Genomic DNA, 27,568 nt, shown 5'->3' with positions numbered 1-27,568 from the left:
CTGGAATGTGTGGAATGTGTTTCCTGTGTTTGGCATCATGAGCGCGAGAGTCTCTCCGGTTTCCCGTGAGTTTCCACGGAGTTTGAGTCCGGCAGAAGAGCTGAATGAGTGTGTGGAGTTTGAGTCCGGCAGAAGAGTTGAATGAGCGTGTGTGTGGAGTGTGTGTGTAGTTTCAGTGATGGCAGAGCCGCTGCTCAGACGAACCTTCTCCAAACTCCGGGCGAAAGAGCGATTCCGCCGCAAGACGGACCCCAAACTGACCGGTGAGAGACCGACACCAGAACACGGGCTTCAGTGTGCTTCTGTTACTATTACAGTGCAGATGAAGCCTTGCAATAATTCTACTCTTGCTCTAAAACTAAAAACAAACAGTTAAGAGGTAAAATAACGACATGCAAAATTCATATTCATCAATCTTTGATAAAAAAAAAAAAAAAAAATCATATTCAGGTTCTGTTTCAAAGGGCAGAAGAGTTTCAAAGTGTGTGTGTTTAGACTGTTATTATAACTTACTGTATTTATACTATATATTACTCTATCTATAGATCAGTAAAGCGTTAAGACACATCTACTAATTTTATATTGTGACTTTTTTTCCACATGTTAGAATTATTGTAAAGTCGTGAAAACCGGATTTATGTTAAACACATTTCCAGCTCTCATTCCTCAGTGATTTTAAACACAAAGAGTATTCCTGTGTGTGTGATGATGGAGCAGACAGAGATCATGAAGCGCTCAATTCATCCATTCAAAAATATCAAATAATATTTTAGTTTTTAAATACACTATTTGCAGACCAAATTGAATAGCCAGAATTTACATTTGTCTACAGATTCCCTTTTTTTGCCTTTAAATGGAAAGTTTTTAAGATCATGAGCGAACTTTAGTTTGTTTGTATAAACGCTGGTGTTTACAGTGGATCTGCACAGAGAGAGAGCTCTGTGTCCTAATGCTTCTTCCTCATGTGATGATGATGATGATGATGATGATGATGAGGATGAGGTGATTTCGAAGGAATGACTAAAGCTGCTGCTCTTGAGAAAAACATTGTGAGTTTGTTACATAATGCGCGAGGAGCCTGACGTGTGTGTGTGCGTGCGTGTGTGTGTGTGTGTGTGTGTAGACATGAAACGTCACTGTTTCTCCTCTGAAGGGAAACTAACACAAGTTTACATCAGAACTAATAATATAAAATGCATTTATTAATCATTCACTGATATGTTTTTAAAAGCAAAAGTTGCATCTATTTTAATGTACCTGAGCTGACATGAACTAACAATGAAAAGTTGTTTTATTAACTTAAGTTAACAGATTAATAAGCAAATGCAAATTGCTCATTAATGTCAGTTGATGCACTAATGTAAAGAGAAACCGATATTTTTATGATGATGTTTTGATGTTTTGGAGCTTGACTGACTTTGGAAAAGAGCAGCATTAATGTGTTTTGATGAAGAAAACGTCTCGGGGTTTCAAACGAGTTAAGGATGACATCATGTTTTATTTTTGGATGAGAACGAGCAGATGAAAATGAAATGAAGTTGTTCAGTTTATGGCTTTCACTGGTTTTGTCTCTCTCTTATTCTCTTTCCCTGCATGATATATGTCTAAAATAGGGAGAGTGAGTGAGTGAGTGTATGTATGAGTGATTGTGTGAGTGTGTGTGTGAGTGAGTGTATGTATGAGTGTATGAGTGATTGTGTGAGTGTGTATGTGAGTGAGTGTATGTGTGTGTGTGTGAGTGAGTGAGTGTATGAGTGATTGTGTGAGTGTGTATGTGAGTGAGTGTATGTGTGTGTGTGAGTGAGTGAGTGAGTGAGTGAGTGTTTGAGTGAGTGTTTGAGTGAGTGAGTGAGTGTTGTGTGAGTGAGTGAGTGAGTGTTTGAGTGAGTGAGTGAGTGAGTGAGTGAGTGTTGTGTGAGTGAGTGAGTGAGTGAGTGTTTGAGTGAGTGAGTGTTGTGTGAGTGAGTGAGTGAGTGAGTGAGTGAGTGTTGTGTGTGTGAGTGAGTGAGTGAGTGAGTGAGTGAGTGTTGTGTGAGTGAGTGAGTGAGTGAGTGTTTGAGTGAGTGAGTGATTGTGTGAGTGAGTGAGTGTTTGAGTGTGTGAGTGAGTGAGTGTTTGAGTGAGTGTTTGAGTGAGTGAGTGATTGTGTGAGTGAGTGAGTGTTTGAGTGAGTGAGTGAGTGTTGTGTGAGTGAGTGATTGTGTGAGTGAGTGTTTGAGTGAGTGTTTGAGTGAGTGAGTGATTGTGTGAGTGAGAGAGTGTTTGAGTGAGTGAGTGAGTGTTGTGTGAGTGAGTGATTGTGTGAGTGATTGTGTGAGTGAGTGTTTGAGTGAGTGTTTGAGTGAGTGAGTGATTGTGTGAGTGAGAGAGTGTTTGAGTGAGTGAGTGAGTGTTGTGTGAGTGAGTGAGTGTTTGAGTGAGTGTTTGAGTGAGTGAGTGATAGTGTGAGTGAGTGTTTGAGTGAGTGTTTGAGTGAGTGAGTGATTGTGTGAGTGAGTGAGTGTTTGAGTGAGTGAGTGAGTGTTGTGTGAGTGAGTGAGTGTTTGAGTGAGTGTTTGAGTGAGTGAGTGATTGTGTGAGTGAGTGAGTGTTTGAGTGAGTGAGTGATAGTGTGAGTGAGTGTTTGAGTGAGTGTTTGAGTGAGTGAGTGATTGTGTGAGTGAGTGAGTGTTTGAGTGAGTGAGTGAGTGTTGTGTGAGTGAGTGAGTGTTTGAGTGAGTGTTTGAGTGAGTGAGTGATTGTGTGAGTGAGTGAGTGTTTGAGTGAGTGAGTGAGTGTTGTGTGAGTGAGTGATAGTGTGAGTGAGTGTTGTGTGAGTGTTGTGTGAGTGAGTGAGTGTTTGAGTGAGTGAGTGAGTGTTGTGTGAGTGAGTGAGTGTATGTGTGTGTGAGTGTGTGTGAGTGAGTGAGTGTGTGTGAGTGTGTGAGTGAGTGAGTGAGTGTGTGTGTGTGTGAGTGTGAGTGAGTGTGTGTATGTGTGAGTGTGTGAGTGAGTGAGTGTTTGTTTGTGTGAGTGAGTGAGTGTGTGTGAGTGAGTGTATGTGAGTGAGTGTGAGTGTGTGTGAGTGAGTGAGTGAGTGTATGTGTGTGTGAGTGTGTGTGAGTGAGTGAGTGTGTGTGAGTGTGTGAGTGTGTGAGTGAGTGAGTGACTGAGTGTGTGTGTGTGTGTGTGTGTGTGTGTGTGTGTGTGTGTGAGTGAGTGAGTGTGAGTGACTGAGTGAGTGTGTGTGAGTGAGTGTATGTGAGTGAGTGTTGTGTGTGTGTGAGTGTTTTAGTGTGTGAGAGTGAGTGTGTGTGTGAGTGTTTGAGTGTGTGAGTGAATGTGTGAGTATGTGTGTGTTTGTGTGTGTACATAAACAGTGGCAGTTGCTCTCAGGCTGTGTGTTGTAATGCTGGTCAGTGTTGCTCTGTGTGAGGAATGAGACTGAGAAATATTGATAAGGTTCAGAGAACAGGATGTTCTGTTGTGTGTGTGTGTGTGTGTGTGTGTGTGTGTGTGTGTGTGTGTGTTACTGTGACACAGGCAGTGTCTGAACTGAAGTGAAACCTCAAACGTGACTGACTACACTGGCAAAAGCACTATATTATTACCTGACATGCAAAAAATTACAATATTAGATAAAGGTATTTATGCACAATATTTGATTTTGCCAATATTTTAGCAGATGTTGATACCGATATTGTATTACTTTATACTGTATTTGTTCATTCCGGTTTTAGAGTTTCGAGGTCTCCTTACTTGTTAGAACTAAAAAAAAACATTAATAAATGTTCAACACAAATCCTCTTATCAGCATCATTTTTATTTTGTTCGATAATATCGACTACCAGATAATATTGCGCATCCCTATTATTGTTTTGCATTATTTGTCTTTGTATCTGCCAAATGCATAAACGTTGCAGTGCATTCTGGGATTGCATCGTGCAGTAAGGATACATGCGATGCTGCCTCAGAAGAATATAGTAATGCCACAAGTTTGACCAGCTCAGATCCATCAGGAAAGAGGGAGAAAAACAGCGAAGCTGGAAGTATGAGAGTCGGAGAGAGAAGGAATGTGAACTCTCGGGAATAACGATCCCAGCTGCAACTCCACGACTGTCGAGAGTATCACTGCTTACCAGAGGAACCTGATGCTGAGTGTGTGTGTGTGAGTGTGTGTCTGTGTGAGTGTGTGTGTGTTCATCAGTTTGTGTGAGTCTGCGTGCGTGTTCATCAGTTTGTGTGTGTGTGTGTTCATCAGTTTGTGTGTGTGTGTGTTCATCAGTTTGTGTGTGTGTGTGAGAGAGTGTGAGTGTGTGTCTGTGAGTGCGTGTGTGTTCATCAGTGAGTGCGTGTGTGTGTTCATCAGTTTGTGTGAGTCTGTGTGCGTGTATGTGTTTATCAGTTTGTGTGTGTGTGTGTTCATCAGTTTGTGTGTGTGTGTGTGAGGGTGTGTGAGAGTGTGAGTGTGTGAGTGCGAGTGCGTGTGTATTCATCAGTTTGTGTGTGTGAGTGTGTCTGTGAGTGCATGTGTGTTCATCAGTGAGTGTGTGTGTGTTCATCAGTTTGTGTGTGAGAGTGTGAGTGTGTGTCTGTGTGAGTGCATGTGTGTTCATCAGTGAGTGTGTGTGTGTGAGAGAGTGTGAGTGTGTGTCTGTGAGTGCGTGTGTTCATCAGTGAGTGCGTGTGTGTGTTCATCAGTTTGTGTGAGTCTGTGTGCGTGTATGTGTTTATCAGTTTGTGTGTGTGTGTGTGTGTGTTCATCAGTTTGTGTGTGTGTGTGTGTGTGTTCATCAGTTTGTGTGTGAGAGTGTGTCTGTGTGAGTGCGTGTGTGTTCATCAGTGAGTGCGTTTGTGTGTTCATCAGTTTGTGTGAGTCTGTGTGCGTGTATGTGTTTATCAGTTTGTGTGTGTGTTCATCAGTTTGTGTGAGTCTGTGTGCGTGTATGTGTTTATCAGTTTGTGTGTGTGTGTGTGTGTGTTCATCAGTTTGTGTGTGTGTGTGTTCATCAGTTTGTGTGTGAGAGTGTGTCTGTGTGAGTGCGTGTGTGTTCATCAGTGAGTGCGTTTGTGTGTTCATCAGTTTGTGTGAGTCTGTGTGCGTGTATGTGTTTATCAGTTTGTGTATGTGTTCATCAGTTTGTGAGTGTGTGTGTGTGTGTGTGTGTGTGTGTTCGTCAGTGTGGGTCAATAGATTGCTTCATCACTGCATCTGTGAACCACATGAGAGTCCAAAACAGAAAACTCTTTCTGCTGGATGTGTGTGTGTGTGTGTGTGTGTGTGTGTTTCTTGATCTGCGACTCGTTGCCACACAGAATCTGCGCCCGCAGAGATTTACTAAAAGATCCGCAGTTTCCCAAGAATTGAATTGCTTTCTGTGATGCATGTTCAGTTTTTGAAGGAATATTTATTCGCCATCATCATCGTTCCAAACCATGTGACTCATGCATGAGCAGTGTGTGTGTGTGTGCGTGCGCGTTCGTGAGTGGATGAGAGTGTGTGTGCGTGTGTGAGTGACAGTGTATGAGTGTGTGTGCGTGTGTGTGTGTGCATGAGTGGATGAGAGTGTGTGTGCGTTTGTGAGTGAGAGAGTGTGTGTGTGAGTGACAGTGTATGAGAGTGTGTGTGTGTGTGTGTGTGTGTGTGTGCGTGAATGGATGAGAGTGTGTGTGCGTTTGTGAGTGTGTGTGTGTGAGTGACAGTGTATGAGTGTGTGTGTGTGCGTGAGTGGATGAGAGTGTGTGTGCGTTTGTGAGTGAGAGTGTGTGTGTGAGTGACAGTGTGTGCGTGAGTGGATGAGAGTGTGTGTGCGCGTTTGTGAGAGTGTGTGAGTGACAGTGTATGAGTGTGTGTGTGTGTTTGTGAGTGAGAGCGTGTGTGTGTGAGTGACAGTGTATGAGTGTGTGTGTGTGTGCGTGCGTGAGTGGATGAGAGTGTGTGTGCGTTTGTGAGTGAGAGTGTGTGTGTGTGTGTGTGTGAGTGACAGTGTATGAGTGTGTGTGTGAGAGTGTGTGTGTAAAAGAGTGTGTGTGTGAGTGTGTATGACTGACAGTGTATAAGAGAGTGTGTGTGTGTGTGTGTGTGTATACATAAATATTATTTTATTTTTTATATAATATTTCTACATTATCTTATTTCAGCTTTATTTAAAGGATTGAAAGTGTGTTTTAACAGTTGTAGATGTAAGGCTGGATACACCACATGACCTTTGACCCTGACAGTCTGGACGAGGCGACGCTGGTTTAGAGATTCTACAGAACTGATATTGAGTTATGAAGTCATGTAGTGTATTAATAACTGCCCTGATCCTGATGTGATGATCCCGATCTTCTGCTCGTCTCTAGACTCCTCCGGCATCACGAGGAGCGCTCATGAGGACGGCATGTTCTCGCTTCTCCTCATCGGAGTGTAAACACACACACATAATGTCCTTTTGCTTCATAAAGTCTTTCTCTAGTGGCTCAGGGTCTCGACTGTTCACACGCCGGATTAAAGAGCAACCTCTCGAACAGAAGATCTCTATCATCACTGTTCATCATCGGTCAGCTTGCAGGCCTCGACACACACATGTGGGATGAGTTACGTGTGGTTTATCATCCAGATCTGTGAACAATAGTGATAGTTTGATGTGTGATGCTGTGTAAACGCCACTAATGCTGTAAATCAGGAGCTGCAGAGTTTCGGACGTAAAGCCGTGTTACTCGGATCAGTTTTGCCGAGATCTCCTGTAGTTTCTATTTTAATGACTTCCTCTCGCTGATGTTCTTCCTGGAAGTGCAGATTAGAACAACAGGACAGGCTGAGCTTCATTAAAGTACTGTGGAATACCATAGTATATATCATGGTAGTACACTCACACACACACTTTTATTTATACATATACATATGTATGTATGTATGTGTGTGTGTGTGTGTGTGTGTGTGTGTGTATATATATATATATATATATTACACATATCTATATAAAAACTTTTATTTTATTTTCCCATTTATTATTTATTTACCAAAATATATTAATATTTTTATCAAATATTAAGTTAATAAATGTATATAATTAAGTTATATAGTTATACATATATATTTATTTAAATTCTATATTTAAATTGTATATTAAAAAAAATTTTTACAAATTTTTTATTTATGAATATGTATTAATTTAATTTCTGTAATTAATATGATAATATAAAAATATTTACTGACTATTTTATATGTATAATACAATTTATCTATTTACTGTAGTATTTACTGACTATTTTATATATATAATACAATTATTTATATTATTTATAGATGTATAACTGTTTTTTTAAATAAATGCATTTTTGGAGAAATGTTAATTTCCCAATTATTTACATAATGTTTTTTTATTAAATAAGCATTTTAATATATTTATACAATTATAATTTATGCATTGGTTCATATATATATATATATATATATATATATATATATATATATATATATATATGGTTCATAAATTATATCATAAATTATATATACAATTTTTTTTTAAATACGTTATATATATTTCTTTTGCATATATATATATATATATTACTTTATTGTATTTACTTTATGTTGCTTACAGCATATATTTACATTGTTCCAAAAAGCAAAATTTAGTTTGTTCTTATGGGAAAGCGTTCTGGTTTTGTGGGCCTGCTTCCAAACAGAAGTAGACTGTAATGTGCGGTTTGAGGCACTCTGGGAAAATATGCAAGCAGAAATGCAGCTGTCAGCATCTGGTCAAACTAATACACTGATAATGCTGTTCTGGGCTGATGTTTAATTCTATAATCCAGACATAAACAGAGATGAGATGAGACCCACTTCCAGTCTGAAAAAATAGAGCATTGCAGAGAATGTATAATCTGCATCTCTTGTGATGAACAAACTCAACATGCACTCAAAGAGTGTTTCAGTGGGAGTCCAGCCACATGTCCAGTGCTGTTCTGTGTGAAACCGAAGCGGCGATAAATCTTGTGCAGCGCTGATTAATTGTTGAGATAAGAAGCTCAACCAACAGTACAGATTGTTCAAGTTCACATCGAGGCCTTCAGATATAGTTTTTTTTCCTTGTCTAGCTTTCTTGAACTCGCACTGGTCTGGTGTTTCTGCTCTAGTCGAAGAATCTGACCATCAGATATAGTCATATTACTCAATAAACATGACAGAGAGCATTGACTGCAGATGTTTAGGAGTGAGTTTCCTCAGATCTGGCGGGTCGAGCTCTCAGAGGAAACGTCTTCACAGGGATCTGGGATCACATGTCCCTCTGGATTGGGCCTGGACTCGCTTATTCTCCAAAAGCATGCTCAAATGTGGAGTTTAAATGATCATGCATGTTTATGTTGGCTTTATTATTGCTGTTCTGATATAATAACTCTTAATGTGTTGAGATATAAATGTCCTGAAACAGAAGATCTGCTTGCATGTTTGCATGTCTTTCCTGATGTGATTATTAATAGTTTGGCTTGTGTTTTCAGGGCAGATGAGAGCGACCGGATGTCTCAAATTATATGGGCGAATGAAGGGGGAGGGATCGGCATTCTGGGAAAAACTCTTTAACCGTTACGCCGTGAATATTCTCAGCAAACATTTCCACTAATGATTTCACACTGCCAAACATGGTAAATAAACAAACAAACAAACAAACAAGCCAGCCTTTTCAGTTTGGATTATTCATCACATTTTATCTTTCAACAAACTAACTGCATAAATCTGTCATGCATTAGAGGCAAATTTGATCTGTGTTTGTTGCAGAGTTTAACCTTCAGTGTTTTAAAGGAACATGACGACTTTTTGGGACTTTATCTTATTCCCCGTATCCCCCAGAGTTAGATAAGTCCACACACACCCTTCTCATCTCCGTGCGTGCCGTAACTCTGTCTGACGCACCCACCGCTAGCCTAGCTTAGCACAAAGACTGGAGGTAAATGGCTCCAGCTAGCATACTGCTCCCAATAAGTGACAAAATAACTATATTCTCAGAAGGTGAAGCACTGCTACTTGGGCGAAGTGTTAAGCGCAACACCTGAAAAGCACCATTGTTACTTCCGTCAACAAAACCAACATGACTAGCTAGCTAGTAGCTAGTAGCTAGTAAATCACTCCGCAGAAGTAGCAGTGCTTCGCCTTCTGAGAATATAGTTCCCACTATGTGTACGGTTAGAAGATGGCTGTGTGTCATGTGACCTTGTTATTTGTTCACGCTGTGACTATACCGATAACAACATGTAAATAGGAAAATGTTGGCGTTATTTTGTCACTTATTGGGAGCAGTATGCTAGCTGGAGCCGTTTACCTCCAGTCTTTGTGCTAAGCTAGGCTAGCGGTGGGTGCGTCAGACAGAGTTACAGCACGCACGGAGATGAGAAGGGTGTGTGTGGACTTATCTAACTCTGGGGGACACGGGGAATAAGATAAAGTCCCAAAAAGTCGGCGTGTTCCTTTAAAGCTGAAATGTGAAAGACACAAAAATCTGAAACCCTGAAAAATTTTGGTTCTCAACTGACAGCAACAGAACTAACACTTCTGTTACTTCTCCAAGCGTGAGGCCAATAATGTAAAAATGGATAAACATCTGCGGTTTGATTAATCGGCCTAGTCGATATACTGTCTATGAATGAGTAAACTGAAGCTCTAAAGGTTCGTCAGTCTTGGGTTTGGTGCACATCGCTATTTAAAGTCGTAACAAACTAAATCGAGAAAGACCAGTTTATCAATGTGCTGTTTAAACCCAGAAAAGGCTTCATAAACACACAGACACACAGACTGGTCGCGTCAGAGGTGAAGGGTGAGTCCAGCGCACGCCCGTGAGAGTGTGCTTTGTGTGAGCGTGTGTATTTTGGGGTGTTGTAATGAATAGTGAATAGGGTTAAGTGTGTGTGTCCAGCTGTGAAGGAAAGCCCTCGACACAGACCGCTCATTGAATCCTCTCAGCGGCCCGACAGCTGTGTGTTTCTCACTGAAATCACTCCCTGGTTTGGCTTTTTGCATTTCCATGTGGGCATCATTTTTGTACCTTTTTCTTTATTCTTCATCCTAATTTTCTTTATTCTTCATCCTAACTAAAAATTATTCAGACCCCAGATATATATTTTTATTTATTTTTTACTAGTGTGTGCAGGACACTATAGTTAATTTATGTAAGTGAGGAGAGCAAAATAAAGTAAACTGTGATATATTATACACGAAATATTCTTCATACAGTGACATTTATCAAACCAAAAATGATTCGGACACTTTGACTTGATCATGTTTTGCTGAAGTGTTTTGTCTTTAATTGCTAATGCTCTTTTTACACACAGACTGAACACAATGAAGCATTGCTTGGTGATTGGTTGAGCTAAACTGGTATTATCTAATTGTTTAGTTAAATTTAACAGCTGACAGATATTCAACATAATTCATGTGTGAGACAGTCTAACAGAAGGACGGACAAAACCAGTCAAATATCAACTGAGTTCATAACTCTGAGTTCTGCTCATATTTTAGTACCATTTTCTAAACTATAGTGAATAAACTGAGATAATATGAGAAATGTTGAAGGTGTGTGAATAAATTTAGGTTTGACTATACATGCTTTCCTGTAGTGGAGAATGGTGCTAGTAATGCCAATGTCATGGGTTTGATTCCCAGAATGAATACATGGATAAAAATAAAAATAATGCATGGATAAAAGTCTCCCAAAATTCGTAAATGTAAATCAAATGAATCTCTTCTGCGCCTTCTCTCAGTCTGTGCATTTATGTCTGCGATATGTGTAGCTCTAGCTTGTTGCTTTCTGTTTCTCTCCCTCTTTTTCTTGGCTACTTTGGCATAACAGGAAGTCACTTAAACTACTGTAACACTTCCTGTTCAGGGAAGCATAAAGAGATCTGTGTTTTTCTGTTTTCATCTTTAAGTCAATTTGGCTTCTGTAATGTGACGGATTTCAAAGTGAACCAGGATATTGATTGAGAAAGAAAAGTAGGGTGGGAATTGAAATATAGAGTTTAACTCTTCAAACACAAGGTCTGCGAAGGTCACATTTCGTACAAACATTGAATTTGAAGTTTTCCTGAAACACACTCTTGATGTAGGCATCAAATGACCAAAGAAAATTCCAGATGAGCGGTTTCAGTTGTGTGCTCGGAAATCCCAGCTGATCTGGCTCTTTCCGCACCCTTGAAATAGACTTGCACGTTTCTATCTGTCAAACTTTTCGTCACATCTTTGTGCGGTGTTTAAGCAGCATTAGTGGTTTAGGCGTTTGATTGTTGAATGTTGTCTTGGCCTTGTAAACTAGCAGTGGTTTTGATACACTCATGAGCAGTGTTGACTAAAGTGCGATTAACAAGAGATGTTTTTATTCAGCACTTCCAGAGTCATGCAAGCCAACAGAGATAATGTGCAGAGCACACACACACACACAGGAGTTATTCATGGCTTCTGGAACTGGATAAGATATTTGGCTAACTGTGTGTCACAAGCCACGTTCATAATTTCAAGAGGGGAAAGAACAGACAGAGAGAGAGAGAAAGAGAGAGAGAGAGTAAGGGGAAAACGGGAGGAGGGAGTTTGGAGAAACTTCCAGATGTGCAAGATGGGAGGGAGAGGGAGCCGAGGGTGAAGGAGATGGTAAATATCTTCACCCCTCCTCTTTGGTCTTATTTTAATTCTTTCCAGTCGCCCTCTCTCTTCGCAGCTCTACGTCACTGTAAACTCATCTCAGAAATGTTGTTTTAGGGAGGAAGCAAACCCTGTAAAGGTTAATAGCCCCCAGTTCCACTTTTACTTGTGGTATTTGCTGTTTCTGAATGTTGCAAGTCTCCAGTGATCAATTCTTCATGTTAGTCACTCCAATCCAGACAACTATTTCAACACCAAATAAGGCCAAATACTCCTGCTATGACAATAATGGCTGTTTTCTTTCCTCTGCTTTAGAAGTGACAGAAAAGGTGGAACTTTTCCAAAGTTGTCCATCAACTGCATCCACCTCAGGTCACGCTGAGACCGAGAGCTCAGACCGAGAGGAGTGTACCAGACGCTCCCAGATCACCGTCTCCAAAAAACAGAACTGGGCCAAACTTCCCTCCACTTGCAGAGACCCAGTCGGCACAGATCCGTGTCCTAGCCTGGTCTACGGGCCACAGGACTGGGATTTGTGCTCTGGAAAGGCTGAGGCCTCAAAACAGACCTGGAACCAACAAACTTTTAGTGAGGATGGCTTGAAGAGAAATCGGAATGATCTTGAATTGGAGTTTGGATATTCCAGCACACCGTGCAACTCAGTTGAGGCCAGTTTACCGGAGTTGACCCCTTCGTCTACGACCTTTATGGATGTGTGTGTCTCTTCCAGCTCAGCAAAGATCTCTGGGCAAGGCGCTTACCTCCAGCACCTGGACAGGAGCAGTCGAGCCTGGGTACTGTCCACAGGAAAACCCCAGGCATCAGATGAGGCCCAGAATCCAACCAGAATCAAAGAGTGGCGACAGGGCCCGGATGGAGACGGAAACATTTGGTACAACCCCATTCCTGAAGAGGACGACTTAAGGGCCAGCAAAAAAGCAGATCAGGAAAAATACGGAGACCCGTGGAGAAAGAGAGAAAATGAGGGGTTGGAAAAGGAGAAAAGAGACCAGAAACGATCAGGGGGTTTGACCAATCAAACGAGAGACATTCAAAGTGAAGTCGATGTCATCAGGATGGATAATTCGGGTATGGTCAGATTTTCCATTATATAAGAGTTTGTCACAAGCTAAGATGCATTTCCAGCACACACAGCTGGTCTTAAAATGAGAAGTGCTGTTTTGAAATGATATTTATAGTAAGTAGACTGAAATGCTGTGTTATGCTATGCTGATTGTGTTTGGCGTTCACAAATTTGGAAAAAAATGGGATTGAAAGCAACCACATTACAACCACATATCATGTAATTATAAGTTCTTTTCTAAAACCTTGTGAGCTGTCTACCTAGACAGCATTTGAGGCATCATATATGTGTTCTAGAGGCTCTTTCAAAAAGTAGGCAGCATAATTATAATAGGCCTGCCTTTTAAGATGCCTTCTTTTGGTCAAATTCTAAGTCTGCAACAGTTGTGGAGAAGGCAATCCCTGAATACACAAATAGTTCAATATAATTAAAAACTGAATGCTTTACCCAATATTTGTGTGTATTTTTATGCTAACCAGTATCACGTCTTTTGCCTAGTGACAAACTAATGTCAAACTCTATATTGCTTTATTATTACTTTTTTCATTAAAAGTTTTCTGTTTTCGGTTGAAATGGTGTTGTGTAAGCAGCCCCTAAGTTAATAACTAATGATCTTTGCAATGGAAGTGAATCAATCAAAACTAACTTTAGCTGGACAATAACTTTATTCTAGAGCTGCTGTAAAGCCAAAACAATCTCTGTTACTTTAATTTCCTATTATCACTGTAAAGCTGCTTTGAAACAGTCTATATTGGTAAAAGGGCTATATAAATGAAGGTGACTTGACTACTGTTTTACTGCCTACGTAGAGCAGGGGTCGGACTCGGCACAACTCTGGCCCTCGAAGCCTACTGTCCTGCAGAGTTTAGCTCCAAACCTGACCAAACTCACCTACCTATAGCTGTCTGAATAACTTAATTTGCATATTCAGGTGTGTTTGATAAGTGTTGGGGCTAAAGTCTACAGGAAAGTGGATCTTGAGGGCCTGAGTTGCCCATCCTTGATGTAGAGCTGGAATGGGCAACTTCGGTCCTGGAGAGTAGAGTCTCTGGAGAAGGGGTCGGACTCGGCACAACTCTGGCCCTTGAGGCCTAATGTCCTGCAGAGTTTAGCGCCAACCCTGACCAAACTCACACGTCTATAGCTATCTGAAGACCTTAATTTGCATGTTCAAGTGTGTTTGATAAGTGTTGGGGCTAAAGTCTACAGGAAAGTGGATCTTGAGAGCCAGATTTGCCCATCCTTGATGTAGAGCTGGGATGGGCAACTTCGGTCCTGGAAGGGTCACTGTCCTGTGAGTAGAGTCTCTGGAGCACTTTACATGTGAACCACTGTTTTACTGCCTACGTAGAGCAATGGGTTGGACTCGGCACAACTCTGGCCCTTGAGGCCTACTGTCCTGCAGAGTTTAGCTCCAACTCTGACCAAACTCACCTACCTATAGCTGTCTGAAGACTTTCATTTGCATATTCAGGTGTGTTTGATAAGTGTTGGGGCTAAAGTCTACAGGAAAGTGGATCTTGAAGGCCAGAGTTGCCCATCCTTGATTTAGAGCTGGAATGGGCAACTTCGGTCCTGGAGAGTAGAGTCTCTGGAGAAGGGGTTGGACTCGGCACAACTCTGGCCCTCGAGGCCTATTGTCCTGCAGAGTTTAGCTCCAACCCTGACCAAACTCGCACGTCTATAGCTATCTGAAGACCTTCATTTGCATATTCAAGTGTGTTTGATAAGTGTTGGGGCTAAAGTCTAGAGGAAAGTGGATCTTGAGGGCCAGAGTTGCCCATCCTTGATGTAGAGCTGGGATGGGCAACTTTGGTCCTGGAGGGTCACTGTCCTGCGAGTAGAGTCTCTGGAGAAGGGGTCGGACTCGGCACAACTCTGGCCCCCCAGGCCTATTGTCCTGCAGAGTTTAGCTCCAACCCTGATAAAAAAAACCTGTAACTTTCTAGTTATCCTGAAGACATTGATTACCATGTTCAGGTGTGTTTGATAAGTGTTGGGGCTAAAGTCTACAGGAAAGTGGATCTCATTCCATCTCATCATTGCAAATCAGTTTATGATGGGGTGTCTGATCCTGCTCCTGGAGGGCCACCTTCCAGCCAAGTTTAGTTCTAGCCCTAATTAAAAACACCTGGACCAGCTAATCAAGGTCTTCAGGATCACTAGAAACTTCCAGGCAGGTGTATTGGAGCTAACAGCAGTAAGTTGGCCTTCCAGGAGCAGGATTGAACTCCCCTGGTTTATAAGGTTTCGTTTATGTTGCCTAGTGTGCTGCCTAACAGCAAGACATCTTACTATGTTTTGACACTGACTACTAAGATACTAAAGCACAACTTGGTTGTAGGACATCTTAAAAGTTGTAATTCCTTTCTAACAGTGTGTTTCTTTGGGTTCAGATCTGGTTATGCTACAGTCGGACTGTATTAGCTCTGCAAGTGTTGTGAACTCTGACAGTTCGGGGGCACCAAAGAGAAGCCCAGGAGAGGGTGGAAATGGGAGCAGTGTGATCGACAAGATCAAGTCTCCAGGGACGGTTCGGCGGCTCTCTATGAAGATGCGGAAACTCCCAGAACTAAGGCGGAAGCTTAGCTTGCGCTCGTCCCGTAATCAGCGTCACGGACAGAGCCAAGGAAATGCCAGCAGTGCACCGGGAGCGTCAGATGAGGCTTTACCACCAAATGCATGCAAAGAATCATCCAACATCATCAGCAAGTACCACCTGGACTCCAGTGCGCCCGCAAGGCCAAGACGTCGATCCTCTCGAATGCGCTCTGCTAGTAAAGGAGGGTATCTTAGCGATGGAGACTCACCTGAACTCCTACCAAAGGGTCAGGGGTCGAAAGGCTCACCTACACCACCACCACACCGTGGGCCACAGGATTCACTCGGTGTGGCCGACGCAGAGTCTTTCCGCTTGTACTCGCTGACGGATCAGCCTCGCTGCGCTCAGAGACTTTCAGGCCTGCTCACGGTGCATTTGCTGGGAGTCGAAGAGCTACTCCGACCCCCTCGGATCGATGCTACTAAAGAAGTCTTCTGTGCCATTCAAGTGGACGGAGTGACCCGGGCTCGAACGTCCTTGCTAACTTGTCGAGGAGCGTGTCTCCCACTAAACCACACCTTTAACCTGGAGCTCGAGAGGGCGCGGCTGCTCAAACTGGTCATCTTGACGCCAACGACTGCTAGCGCTAACATCGGGTCTTGCGCGCCGGCTGCTCCCGCGCGTAACCGGGTTTGCTGTCTGGGCGCTGTGGCTATACCGTCCCTCTTCAAGGGTAAGAGAACCACCCATTTGTGAATCAAGTCCCAAGATGAAACTGATAGTTCTTTAAATTCTGATCAGATGAGCCATTTTTGAAGCTGTTTTAAAGGATTAGTTTTACCAAAAATGAAAACTCTAAACATTATTTACTCACCTTAATTTTTTTCCAAACCCATAAGACTTTTGATTATCTTCAGAACACATCAAACAAGGAGAGTTGAGCTTCTCTTTGGCCATGTTTACACAGGGTATTAAGATGCGTTTTGGTCAATCGGATCACAATCGTTTACACCTGGTGTTTTAATCCGTCTCTTTCGTCCACTTCAAACCACTTCTGTCCTGATTTCTTTGAGGGGAGGGTCTATGGGCGGGTAAATCTATGGGCTTTTTCAGATCTTTCAGTCTAATGGACAAAATAAGCTCTTTACATATGAACACGAACACACGGAGAGCAGCAGTTTCGACCACATGAGCGTTTACACTACAAAAGCAATCTGGTTTGCAATGCGTTTTTGACTACCTCTGGAAGTGGTTAAAAGTGGACGAGCTGAATTTAACATCGTCCACTTGTGATCGGACTGACAAAAACGCATCTTAATACCAGGTGTAAACAGGACTTTTATGTTCACTGAACAATGTTTATATGTGAATAAAAGCCTAAATGAAATCTATTCATCATATAAAGTGAAGTGTCTCTTCAGAGGTCCTGCAATAAACCGCTCGATTCATATGGATTTTTTTATGAACGTTTTGGGTGAATAGACTTTCAATAGAGGGGCAGAAATTCTCTATAAATTAAGATAAATATGTATTCATTTGTGTTACGAAAGATGAACGAAAGTCGACTTGCGTATTTGAAATGACATAAGGGTGAGTAAATGATGACAGATTTTTTTTTTTTTTTAAGTTCTATTCTATAGTAACTCGTCACATTGCTATCCATAAGCAACTGAACTCTACTTCGTGTTTAGACTAACAAACAACCCCTTAAAGTCAGAATTAAAAAAAATGGAAATTCACCATTTGTTTTCTAAATGCAAATTATTGTTAACTCATCCGTGCATATGTTTCTTTTTTTAAATGTTTTGACGTTTTAATGTTTAATCAAATCATCCCGCGAAATGACAGACTTCTCTGGTGACGTATGCTAGACTTCTCCAATCATTTCGTGCAGATCTTTCTTACAATCGACTGCAAACTTGCAGTTGGTGGATTGAACCAAGCCCCTTTTCGTCTTCCGTTTCACTCGGATAAAGATCACAATACGAAAGAAATTATCTGTTGCTACTTCCAAGCATTTGGAACATGTTCACAAATTTTACCCTTTGTGTATACAACCATACCACCCAGTCATACCCTGCGTTGGCTTTGATCTTGCACTGAGCCTCTTATCTGTTTATCTTCTCTCTCTCTCTGTCTCTCTCTCTGTCTCTCTCTCTCTCTCTCTCTCTCGGTCTCTCTGTCTGTCTCTCTCGGTCTCTCTCTCTCTCTCTCTCTCTCGGTCTCTCTGTCTGTCTCTCTCGGTCTCTCTCTCGGTCTCTCTCTGTCTGTCTCTCTCTCCCGCAGCTTCTCGCAGTCAGCAGCTGTGTGTTCGTCTGGAGCCTCGTGGTTTGCTGTATGTGAAGTTGACCCTGTTGGAGCAGTTCGTGACCCCGTTCCCGCGCCTCAGTGACCTGCCCCCCCCTACAGTGTTCGGGGTGGAGCTGCGCCCCCTGGTGGAGAAAGAAGCGTCCACACTCAGAGTGCCTCTGATCATTCAGAAGTGTGTTTCTGAGATCGAGAGGAGAGGACTGAGGGTGAGACGGCGTGCATTTACAGATTATTATATTATTAGTGCTGGGCAACGAAAATAAAAGTTTGTGTTTACATAATATATGTGTGTGTACTGTGTATAATTGTTTTGTATATATAAATACACACACATATGCATGTATATATTTAAGAAAAATGTGTTTATATATAAAATATTTATATTTATATATAATATAAATATATATACAGTATATACAATGCAAATATTTCTTAAATATATACATGCATATGTGTGTATTTATATATGCAAAATAATTACATACAGTACACACACATACATTATGTAAACAAACTTTTATTTTCGATGCGATTAATCTTTGCTCAGCACTAATTATTATTTCTCAATACTTGGGTCACTTTTTCAAAACTCTTCACACCAACTTTCAGCTTGGCTCTGCAGTTAAAGTCCTATTCTGCTTTTTTTTTTACAACTTTCTTTATCTAATGTTGGTGTTTGAACTCCTGAAACGCCTCCATTGAAGTCTTGAGTTTCTTCCGGGAACGAACACGTCACAATATTCCTCATTATAATAATTCATATGCAGAATAAAGGGGCGGGGCCTGGTTGAGTTAGTTAGTAGTGTGTTAAACTGGCGGTTATGGTAAGGGGCGGGACATTTCCCAAACACACTCGAAGCGCTCGACCAATCACAACACACTGCTCCAGCCGACCAATCAGAGCACAGTGTGCTTTTCAGGAGGAGGGGCTTCATAGAGACAGGAAGTAAACAGAGCGTTACTGACAGACTGGGAAGAGAGGAGCCGCAACAATGGAGAATATGAGGAGAATACTCAACATTCAAGCAGGAAAACCTGTTCTAGTCGAGCCTGAGAACATCATCAAGACTTTGCATAATAGATCTAAGTATTGAGAAATGTGTCCTAGTGGTTGTAAAAAGACACTGTGTTTTTCTGTGTGTGTAGGTGGTGGGACTGTATCGTCTCTGTGGTTCTGCAGCAGTGAAGAAGGAATTGCGTGATGCGTTTGAGAAGGACAGTGCTGCAGTTTCCCTAAACGACGAGCTCTATCCCGACGTCAATGTCATTACCGGTCAGTCAACCTGATGTATTCATCTACCATGAACAATATCGATTTACAAACTCAAGTAGGGAACAATAATATGCATATGAAAATATACACCAATAACATGCAATTAAATCTCCAGGGTTTTTGTAGATGGAAATCTTGTTTTTTATTTCTATGGTCAGGCATTCTGAAGGACTACCTGCGCGAGCTGCCGTCTCCTCTCATCACGAGGACCCTGTATGAAGTGGTGTTAGAGGCCATGATGGTTCGACCGGCCTGCAGAAACGACAGCGACGCTCAGCGATCACAAAACACCGTGGCTCTGTTGCAATGTCTCCCTGAAGCCGAGCGGGTAATTCATCCAGTCTCACGGTGCTGATCCACTTGTCCGTGCAACACTTCTGTCGCGCCGCGCTCCACTATATTCCTATGGGTGACGTCAAGCGACTTTGTCGCACCCGCAAAGCATTCCGGGAAGGCGGCGCTTCATTTGAAAAAATGCTGCGCGTCAAAAAGCTGGCCGATGCCCATCTTTATGCAAATGAAGTCCGTTAAACGCGACGCGTCTATCCAATAGAAGTAGAGCATATGGAGACAGAGGGAAGTCTCTCGCAGGTCCTCTGTTCTAATACGCTACATTTCCCGCTCGGTCAAAACCACGCCCATAGCGGTTAACGCCCATCAACGTACCAATGTGGGGAGGCGTCGCGACACCACGCGACAGTCGTGTCGGACAAGTGGATCAGCACCGTCAGTCGCTTCGAGAGTCCGTCAACCTTTAGATGTGAACCTGTCGTGACATCCGGTGTCCGTTTCAGGCTCTCAAAGTTCTGTTTACACTGCCATTCAAAGCTTAAGATTTCTTAATATTTCTGAAAGAGTCTCTTCTGCTCACCAAGGCTGCATTTATCTGATCAAAAATACTGTAAAAATAGTGAAATATTATTGTAATGTAAATAGGGCTGTCAAATTTAGCGCGTTAATAACGCGTTAACGCAAAATCATATTAACGGCACTAATTTTTTTAACGGACGATTAACGCAGCGCGTATTTTCTGTTTGACCTGTGACCCAACCCCTAGTTGGAGAAATGGAGATACACAGTGTTGGCAACTTAGCGACATTGCAGACCCCTTTAGCGATTTTTTTCCCTTCAACAAAGCGCCCAAACCTTATTTAGTTTCTGAGAATATACCGGTACCGCCGGTACTGCTCTCCCAGCACGCGCGCGCGCGCCTCTCTCTCTCTCTCTCTCTCTCTCTGCGTCTCACGCGGAGGAGCAGCGCTTTAATTCAGTTAAACACAGATATTATGTTGCTTCTCTAATTTTACAAATATAGCCGAAATCAGAGCACGGATATTGTCTTTAGCATATGTGTATTTGATTTCACCAGACGACGGCTCGATTATCAGAATTTTTGTGCAGATTAACGTCTTGGAAGGGAGAGCTGGTTATGTTTATTTGGTCGCGTTTCAGTCACCATTTCAAATTCATTCCGTTGTTTGACAACAGAAACAGTAAAATATACGTTTTATTGAGAATTTAGCTTCATCAAAATGGGCACAGAGAGAGACAAACTACAATGTAATAATAAATGCTAAATGTACATTTAGCATTTTCAGAAGAGCTGCCCTGTCATGCAAAAATCTAAACATGTTTGTGTTAATTGCTCAGTGCAAAGAAAGAGAAGTAATGGGAACCTGGCATTTCTTTGTTCTTTCTACATGTGTCTAGTCTAATAGACATGAACAAGTTCTTTGAAAAACATCTATGACCTTTGAAACATGTCTCGTCTTCATGCTATATTGACTATGGTTTCAATAATAAACATACATTTGCATAAAGCATCTATATTTATCAATGCCCACGTTGATTAGAGTATTACAAACTTGAAAAGTATTAATTTAAGGTATATTTAGAACAAATAAAAAATGTGCGATTAAATGCGATTAATCGCGAGTTAACTCACGACAATCATGCGATTAATCGCGATTAAAAATTTTAATCGATTGACAGCCCTAAATGTAAATCATCTGTTTTCTAAGTGAATATATAGTAAAGTGTAATTTATTCCTGTGATCAAAGCTGAATGTTCAGCATCATTACTCCAGTCTTCAGTGTCACATGATCTTTCAGAAATCACTCTAATATGATGATTTGATGCTCAAGAAACATTTATGATTATTATCAGTTGAAAACAGCTTCATTCTTTTGTGGAAACCGTGATGCATTTTATTTTTCACAATTCTTTGATGAATATAAAGTTCAAAAGAACAGCGTTTATGTGAAATTATCTTTGCTGAATAAAAGTATTAATTTCTTTCAAAATAAACACTTTTGAATGGTAGTGAATACACACCTTTAACTTTTCAGTCCGAAACATTTATTCGTTTACATGTGAATTACATCTAATTCATAATTTTTTTAATGAAATATCAAGCTGAAAGATTTTATATAACTCTTATGGTTATTATTTGGATTATTTATCTATTTTATAATATTGTTTAATTATTGTATACAATTCATTAAAATATTGTTATTATGATTATTTTACATTTTATTACTCTTGAATAAAGCCTTTGGTGCTGATATGGCATTAAATGTATTAAATGCGTTACATGTATATCGAATCGAAATCGAAAATCCAGAAAAGCTTTTTTTTAAGCAAACATTCAGTCTCTTCCACTCACTGTAACTCTAAACACATTTGTAAGATGTAAATATACTCTTGCATCACATTTCTGAATAAGATTGAGAAAGTATTGAACTCAGATGTTTACATGACTGAGATGTTCCTGTTTATTTTTTTAAGATCTACACTCAATTGGATCTCAGTTTTTGCATTTTATTGTTTTCTGAAAGGTTTTTAATGATCCTCAAGGAGCCATGCGTCTTTACTCTGAGTAAACTAATCTAATAAGAATGGCAAACATTTCGATTTTTTTCTCCTTCATTTCTTAAGCTGTTTGTCACTGTTATTTCATTGAATCTTCTTTCAATTTGGCTGTCCTTGTTTCTGCCAGACGTGAGTCTGAGCTTCTTCCTGAGGATGTGATTTTATGTAAGAGCACTGAAGTGTTTATGCGAGAGGGAGTGTGTGTGTGTGTGTGTGTGTGTGTGTGTGTGCCGCTGTACGTGGTTTGTTTGTCCCATGTGAGCAGCAGAACAGCAGCCTGAGGGTTTCCAACATCGTCCAAAACAAACTAATTGGGAATGAGAACCTCCCGCTCCTCCTGCTCTCATACATTTATACTCTTTCTTTTCTCATCTCTCGTTCTTCATTTAGAAGGTCTAGCTCACTTTTAGGCGTTTGCATAATTTTACCATGTTTATGCATCCTGAAGTCTTTATCAAAATGGGCTCGATTTGCTTTCTTAAAGGAGATACTTGTAGGAATTTTCATGCATTAATCACTTTTTGCTTTATTGCAAATGTGTGAACAGACCTTCCCAGGTTGTCTATGAAAGCCTGATGTTTATGTGAAGTGCTTGACGTTAAAATCAAAAGCATGTGACGTGTGCGCTTCCGAGAGCCTGTCTTTTGTTCAGTGAAACTAATGCTTATACAATGTTCAGGATAATGCTAAAAAAGAGCCTTTCTGTTGCTGTGCATGCAAAGAAAAAGATTTTATTCAAACGATAGTCTCACATAGTCAGATATATACAGAGTGCCAAATATACTTTATAATCAAACTCATTTCAGTGTAATTTTAATGACCTAAATGGCCGGTGAACCTCAGATCGGCTGCACACATCCACATCTCTGTGATCAGATGCTTTCCGAACTGCTGTTTTCTGTCATTTTTGTTATTAAGAGGAAAGCACGCAGCACATATTTGCATACTCATCTAAATGTTCGTTAACAGTATAATGCTGCAACGGTATTTCCAGTTTATTATTCCTTAAATGAATCACGTGTCATGTTACATGTGCACAAAAAGGACGTGCTGCTGCAGTTCACTAACCTGCCACCGGTGTCGCTAATAACAAGCGTTTCTGTGTGTACATCAATGCACGTTATTCTGAAGGAAAATTCTGTAATGCATGAAATCAGATCAGAATATCAGTTTCACTTTTAAAAGTCACTGTACAGATCAATGCTAATGCAGTGTTAGTACTTCCATGTTTGATCTGTGTGTGGTTTTGTGTCTTCTGAAGGCAACTCTGTCCTTCTTGCTGGATCATCTGAGTCTGGTGGCGTCTTACAGCGACAGCAACCGAATGACGTGCCAGAATCTGGCCGTGTGCTTCGGGCCGGTTCTCCTGACGCCCACACAGGAGTCCTGGCAGGCTGGGCTGACGGCCCCGGGGTCAGGGGCCCTGATGGGGTCCGGGGCCGCTCGAGGGCGTAGCTTCGCACACAGTGAAGAGATCGCCAGCGCCGTGGACTTTAAACGACACATAGAGGCTTTGCACTACCTCCTGCAGCTCTGGCCTGGTGAGTTTGTGGCCCAAAATTTACAATTATCATCAATTAATACCCGAAAATCATTTTTGAAATTTAAAAAAGTAACAAATCCTTCCCTCGCGGGTCAATTTGACCCCCTTGGGAATGAATGGAGTGCGAGGAATGTTTCAGTACACATAGAAAAACCTAAAAATTATCAAAATTCTAACTAAAAATGCTAAAACTTTACCAAAAAATGATTTTATAATGTCTCCATGTGTATCTGAATGGATACTGAAGTGAACTGACTTTAGGACCCAGCGGAACAGCTCATTTGCTCCATATAGAGCTATAAGGCAATCTAGAGTCATGAAATATCATGTTATTTGATTATTATTTTGCCATAAGAGGTCGGCAGAGAGACACAATGCAAGATATTTTGAGCTGAATTAAAAGGGTTATGCATGAAATAGTGAGTTATTTTGAATTTAAGTTAAATTATTATTTATTATTTATTGATCAAATCTACTAATTTAAAGGTAACTAAAATAAAAAATAACAAAAAAAATTCCAAAACATTTGCATTAAAAAATTGAGTAAAATAAGCATTCTGGACAAAAAAGAAGTGTAATTTCATTAATTTTAGGTCTTCGGGTCATTTTGACCCGTGTGGGAAAGATGTGTTACAAAGTGCGAGGAAAGGATGAGGGTTAAATGTAATTTCAGACCTGTTCTACACTGCAGAAAGTCATGCGTGGCTGATTTTTACTTGCAGAATGAAATAAAACGAAAGAGATCACATGCATTCTTTTCCCTCTCAATGTCCTCTGGTTTTGATTATCGTTCCAGCAACACTCATGCGATGAAATATCATGCATATAATCTGATAATAATCGGCTGCATCTCAGAAGGTCATGCGAACAGTTTGCACTCTGAGCGTCATGTTACGACCCTTGACCTCATGACGCAGCACATGTGTAACATGCAGGAGGAATTTCAGTAACCTGTGACAGCTGGTGTGGATCTGCATGGAACATCAGTCTAAACATGTGCCATGTGTTCAGAGTTTGCATGCGAGTGCACAAACACACGCCGTGCTCAGTTGGGACTTAAAGACATGTAATATTCAGCTATATTATTGATTTGATTGCACTGATACTATCAGATGTGAACAAAACAAAACTGAATTGAGCTGAAAAAGGACGCTGACAGTGTTATAGAAATTGAACTGAATCAACATTGAACTGAATTGAATCAACATTGAACTGAATTGAATCAATAATGAGCTGAATTGAAGCAACACTTGAACTGAATTAAATTAACACTGAACTGAACTGAATCAATATTGAACTGAACTGAATCAACAATGAACTGAATTGAATCAAAACTGAATCAACACTGAACTGAATTGAGCTGAAAAACAACATTGTCTTTTTAGAGCTGCTTTATAGATTTGAATTTGTCTCATATTTGCAGACGTTCATCATTGAAGTTCATCAGCATCATTGACACTGTTATTTTCATGTTTATTACGGGGAATTAAAACTGCTTTTAAACGATCTGTATTGTATAAAGCGCTATAGAAATAAAGCTGACTTGAACATCTGCCACATATCAAGTGTGTAATGGCATTTCATGTCCGTTTCTTTGCAGTACCCAAAGAACGAGTGATGGATGACTCCGACCAATCACAGGTCATCTCTTCTCCGGTATCCCAGAGTTCCTCACTGCGGCGATCGCTTCCCTCGGTTCAGGACGAGTCAGTTGTGTCCCGTAGGGGGCGTGGCCTTCAGGATGAGACGGTTGTTTCCCGTAGGGGGCGTGGCCTTCAGGATGAGCCAGTCGTTTCCTGTAGGGGGCGTGGCCTTCAGGACGAGACGGTTGTTTCCTGTAGGGGGCGTGGCCTTCAGGACGAGCCTGTTGTGTCCCGTAGGGGGCGTGGCCGTCTGGAAAGCCCGCCCTGTAACCGATACGCTGGCGACTGGAGCGTTTGTGGGCGGGACTTCATGTCGAACGACGAGGCGGATTACGACGAGGTGGCGGGAAGCGAGAGCGACGACGACATGGACAGGGCGAAGAAGCGGGACGTGTGGGCGTCGCCTGACGGTTTGTACGTGGATGACTTCGCTCTCGACTTCGACGCCCCGTTCACGTGCCGATTGAGTCTGAAGGACTTTGACACTCTGATTTCAGACTTGGAGAGAGAGTTAGCCAAACAAATCAATATCTGCCTCTGAACCTGAGCACTTCTCATCCTGCGCATGTTTTACGTGCTTGACGTTAAAGGGATAGTTCACCCAAAAATGAGAATTATCCCATGATTTACTCATCCTCAAGCCATCCTAGGTGTGTATGACATTCTTCTTTCAGACGAATACAATCAGAGTTATATTAAAAAAACATTCCTGGCTCTTCCAAGCTTTATAATGGCAGTGAATGGCCGTTTCTGTTTGAAGTTCATAAAAGTGCATCTATCATCATAAAAGTGCATCTATCCATCATAAAAGTGCATCGATCCATGATAAAAGTGCATCTATCATCATAAAAGTGCATCTATCCATCATAAAAGTGCATCTATCCATGATAAAAGTGCATCTATCCATGATAAAAGTGCATCTATCCATCATAAAAGTGCATCTATCCATCATAAAAGTGCATCTGTCCATCATAAAAGTGCATCTATCATCATAAAAGTGCATCTGTCCATCATAAAAATATCCATATTTAAAACTTTATCGACTAAAATAACTAGCTTCCTGCAGACGGCTGTACGATTTACGTTATGATTAACATATGGATATATACAGACGTTATGGATTTACGGTCGAAGAGTAACCCTTAACCTGACGCACAACGTAACAGAAGCGCAGAGGATCGAGCAAAACAAAACACCGGTCACGAATTAGAGTCTAAAACGCGAATTTTTAAAGAGAAATGTGGGCGGAGCTTGAGTTTGTTGCCCAGCGCTGTGTGTTTGAACCGCGGAGGCGCCGAAGCTTACGCTACTCCTACATCAACGTCACACATCGTCAAGTGTTACTCTTGTGGCGTAAGTCGACTTGAGTACGGCCGTCTGCCGGAAGCTAGTTATTTTAGTTGATAAAGTTTTAAATAAGGAGATTTTTCTTACATATGATGGACAGATGCACCTTTATCATGGATAGATGCACTTTTATCATGGATAGATGCACTTTTATCATGGATAGATGCACTTTTATGATGGATAGATGCACTTTTATGATGGACAGATGCACTTTTATGGACTTCAAAACAGAAACAGCCATTCACTGTCATTATAAAGTTTGGAAGAGCCAGGATTTTTTTTTAATATAACTCTGATTGTGTTCGTCTGAGAGAAGAATGTCATACACACCTAGGATGACTTGAGAGTGAGTAAATCATGGGCTAATTTTCATGTTTGGGTGAACTATCCCTTTAATTGCATCATAAGTCACTTTGGAATATCGCGGTATGTTTCAGATGATAAAAAAATGCGACTTATAAACAAGTTTTAATTTGTGAAAAAGACGGGCAGAAAATCTATGGAGTATTTGTGTATGATGCAGCATTTGACATGCTAGAACATTTCATAGCAGCTACTGTAATGTAATAAGCACAAAAACTAAAAAACAAACAAATATTCATAGTTCTTCTGAAGGCGAGACGTGTATCGATGGTTATAACGAGCTGTATCATAACTAGCGCTGTGACACGATTAATCGCATCCAAAATAAAAGTTTGTTAACATATGTGTGTGTAGTAGTGTATAATTATTTTGTATATATAAATACACATGCATGTATATATTTAAGAAATATTTGCATGTATATATATTTATATATAATTTATATTATATATAAATATAAATATTTTATGTATAAATAGCCATTTTTTCTTAAATGTATACTTGATATGTGTGTATTTATATATACAAAATAATTTTACACAGTACACACACATATATTATGTAAACAAACTTTGGATGCGATTAATCGCGATTATAACGCTATAAACACTAGTTGTGATGAGGCGGGTGACGCTGAAGGATGACGGCAGGCTGTGCGTCTGCGTTACGTTTGTGTGGAGTTTCTTGTATTTAAAGCTCTGTGTACGACTCTTATTCCAGAAGGCTGGTTCGTGTCTCCGTGAGAGAAACCAGCAGCGTTTGGGCCAAGATCCCATCATTCTTTCCACAAGGACATTCCGTTACGTGTGTTTCTCTGCCAGACTCTCTTCGGGAACAGCAGTGAAGCGCTTCTCTGACCAGCCGCAGTGTGTTCTTCTGTGTGATGTGTAGCGGTGGACGTATTATTACATTCCCTCGAGGTCATGTTAAAGGAACGGTCTGGGTTCAGTAGAACTTTACAGCATTCGTGACATAATGTTGATTCGAGAAGCCAAAGT

The 27,568-nt window shown here is 40.9% G+C and overlaps 1 protein-coding gene across 1 annotated transcript; it reads left to right on the top strand.

The window, feature by feature from the left end:
* Positions 1–7: 7 nt before the first annotated feature.
* On the top strand, positions 8–26,457 carry syde1 (synapse defective Rho GTPase homolog 1). The gene is made up of 8 exons (XM_084135877.1): positions 8–263; positions 11,909–12,682; positions 15,074–15,952; positions 17,506–17,735; positions 18,676–18,802; positions 18,961–19,130; positions 22,936–23,215; positions 24,818–26,457. Exons 1-8 carry the CDS (start codon positions 179–181, stop codon positions 25,399–25,401), a joined length of 3,129 nt encoding a protein of 1,042 aa, XP_083992003.1. The 5' UTR covers positions 8–178; the 3' UTR covers positions 25,402–26,457.
* Positions 26,458–27,568: the final 1,111 nt, after the last annotated feature.

This window comes from Abramis brama (genome assembly GCF_963993115.1).
Source record: "Abramis brama genome assembly, chromosome: 14".
NCBI classification, from domain to species: Eukaryota; Metazoa; Chordata; class Actinopteri; order Cypriniformes; family Leuciscidae; genus Abramis; species Abramis brama.
Note: the sequence above shows the minus strand (reverse complement) of the source record. Positions and strands in the feature narration are given on the sequence as shown.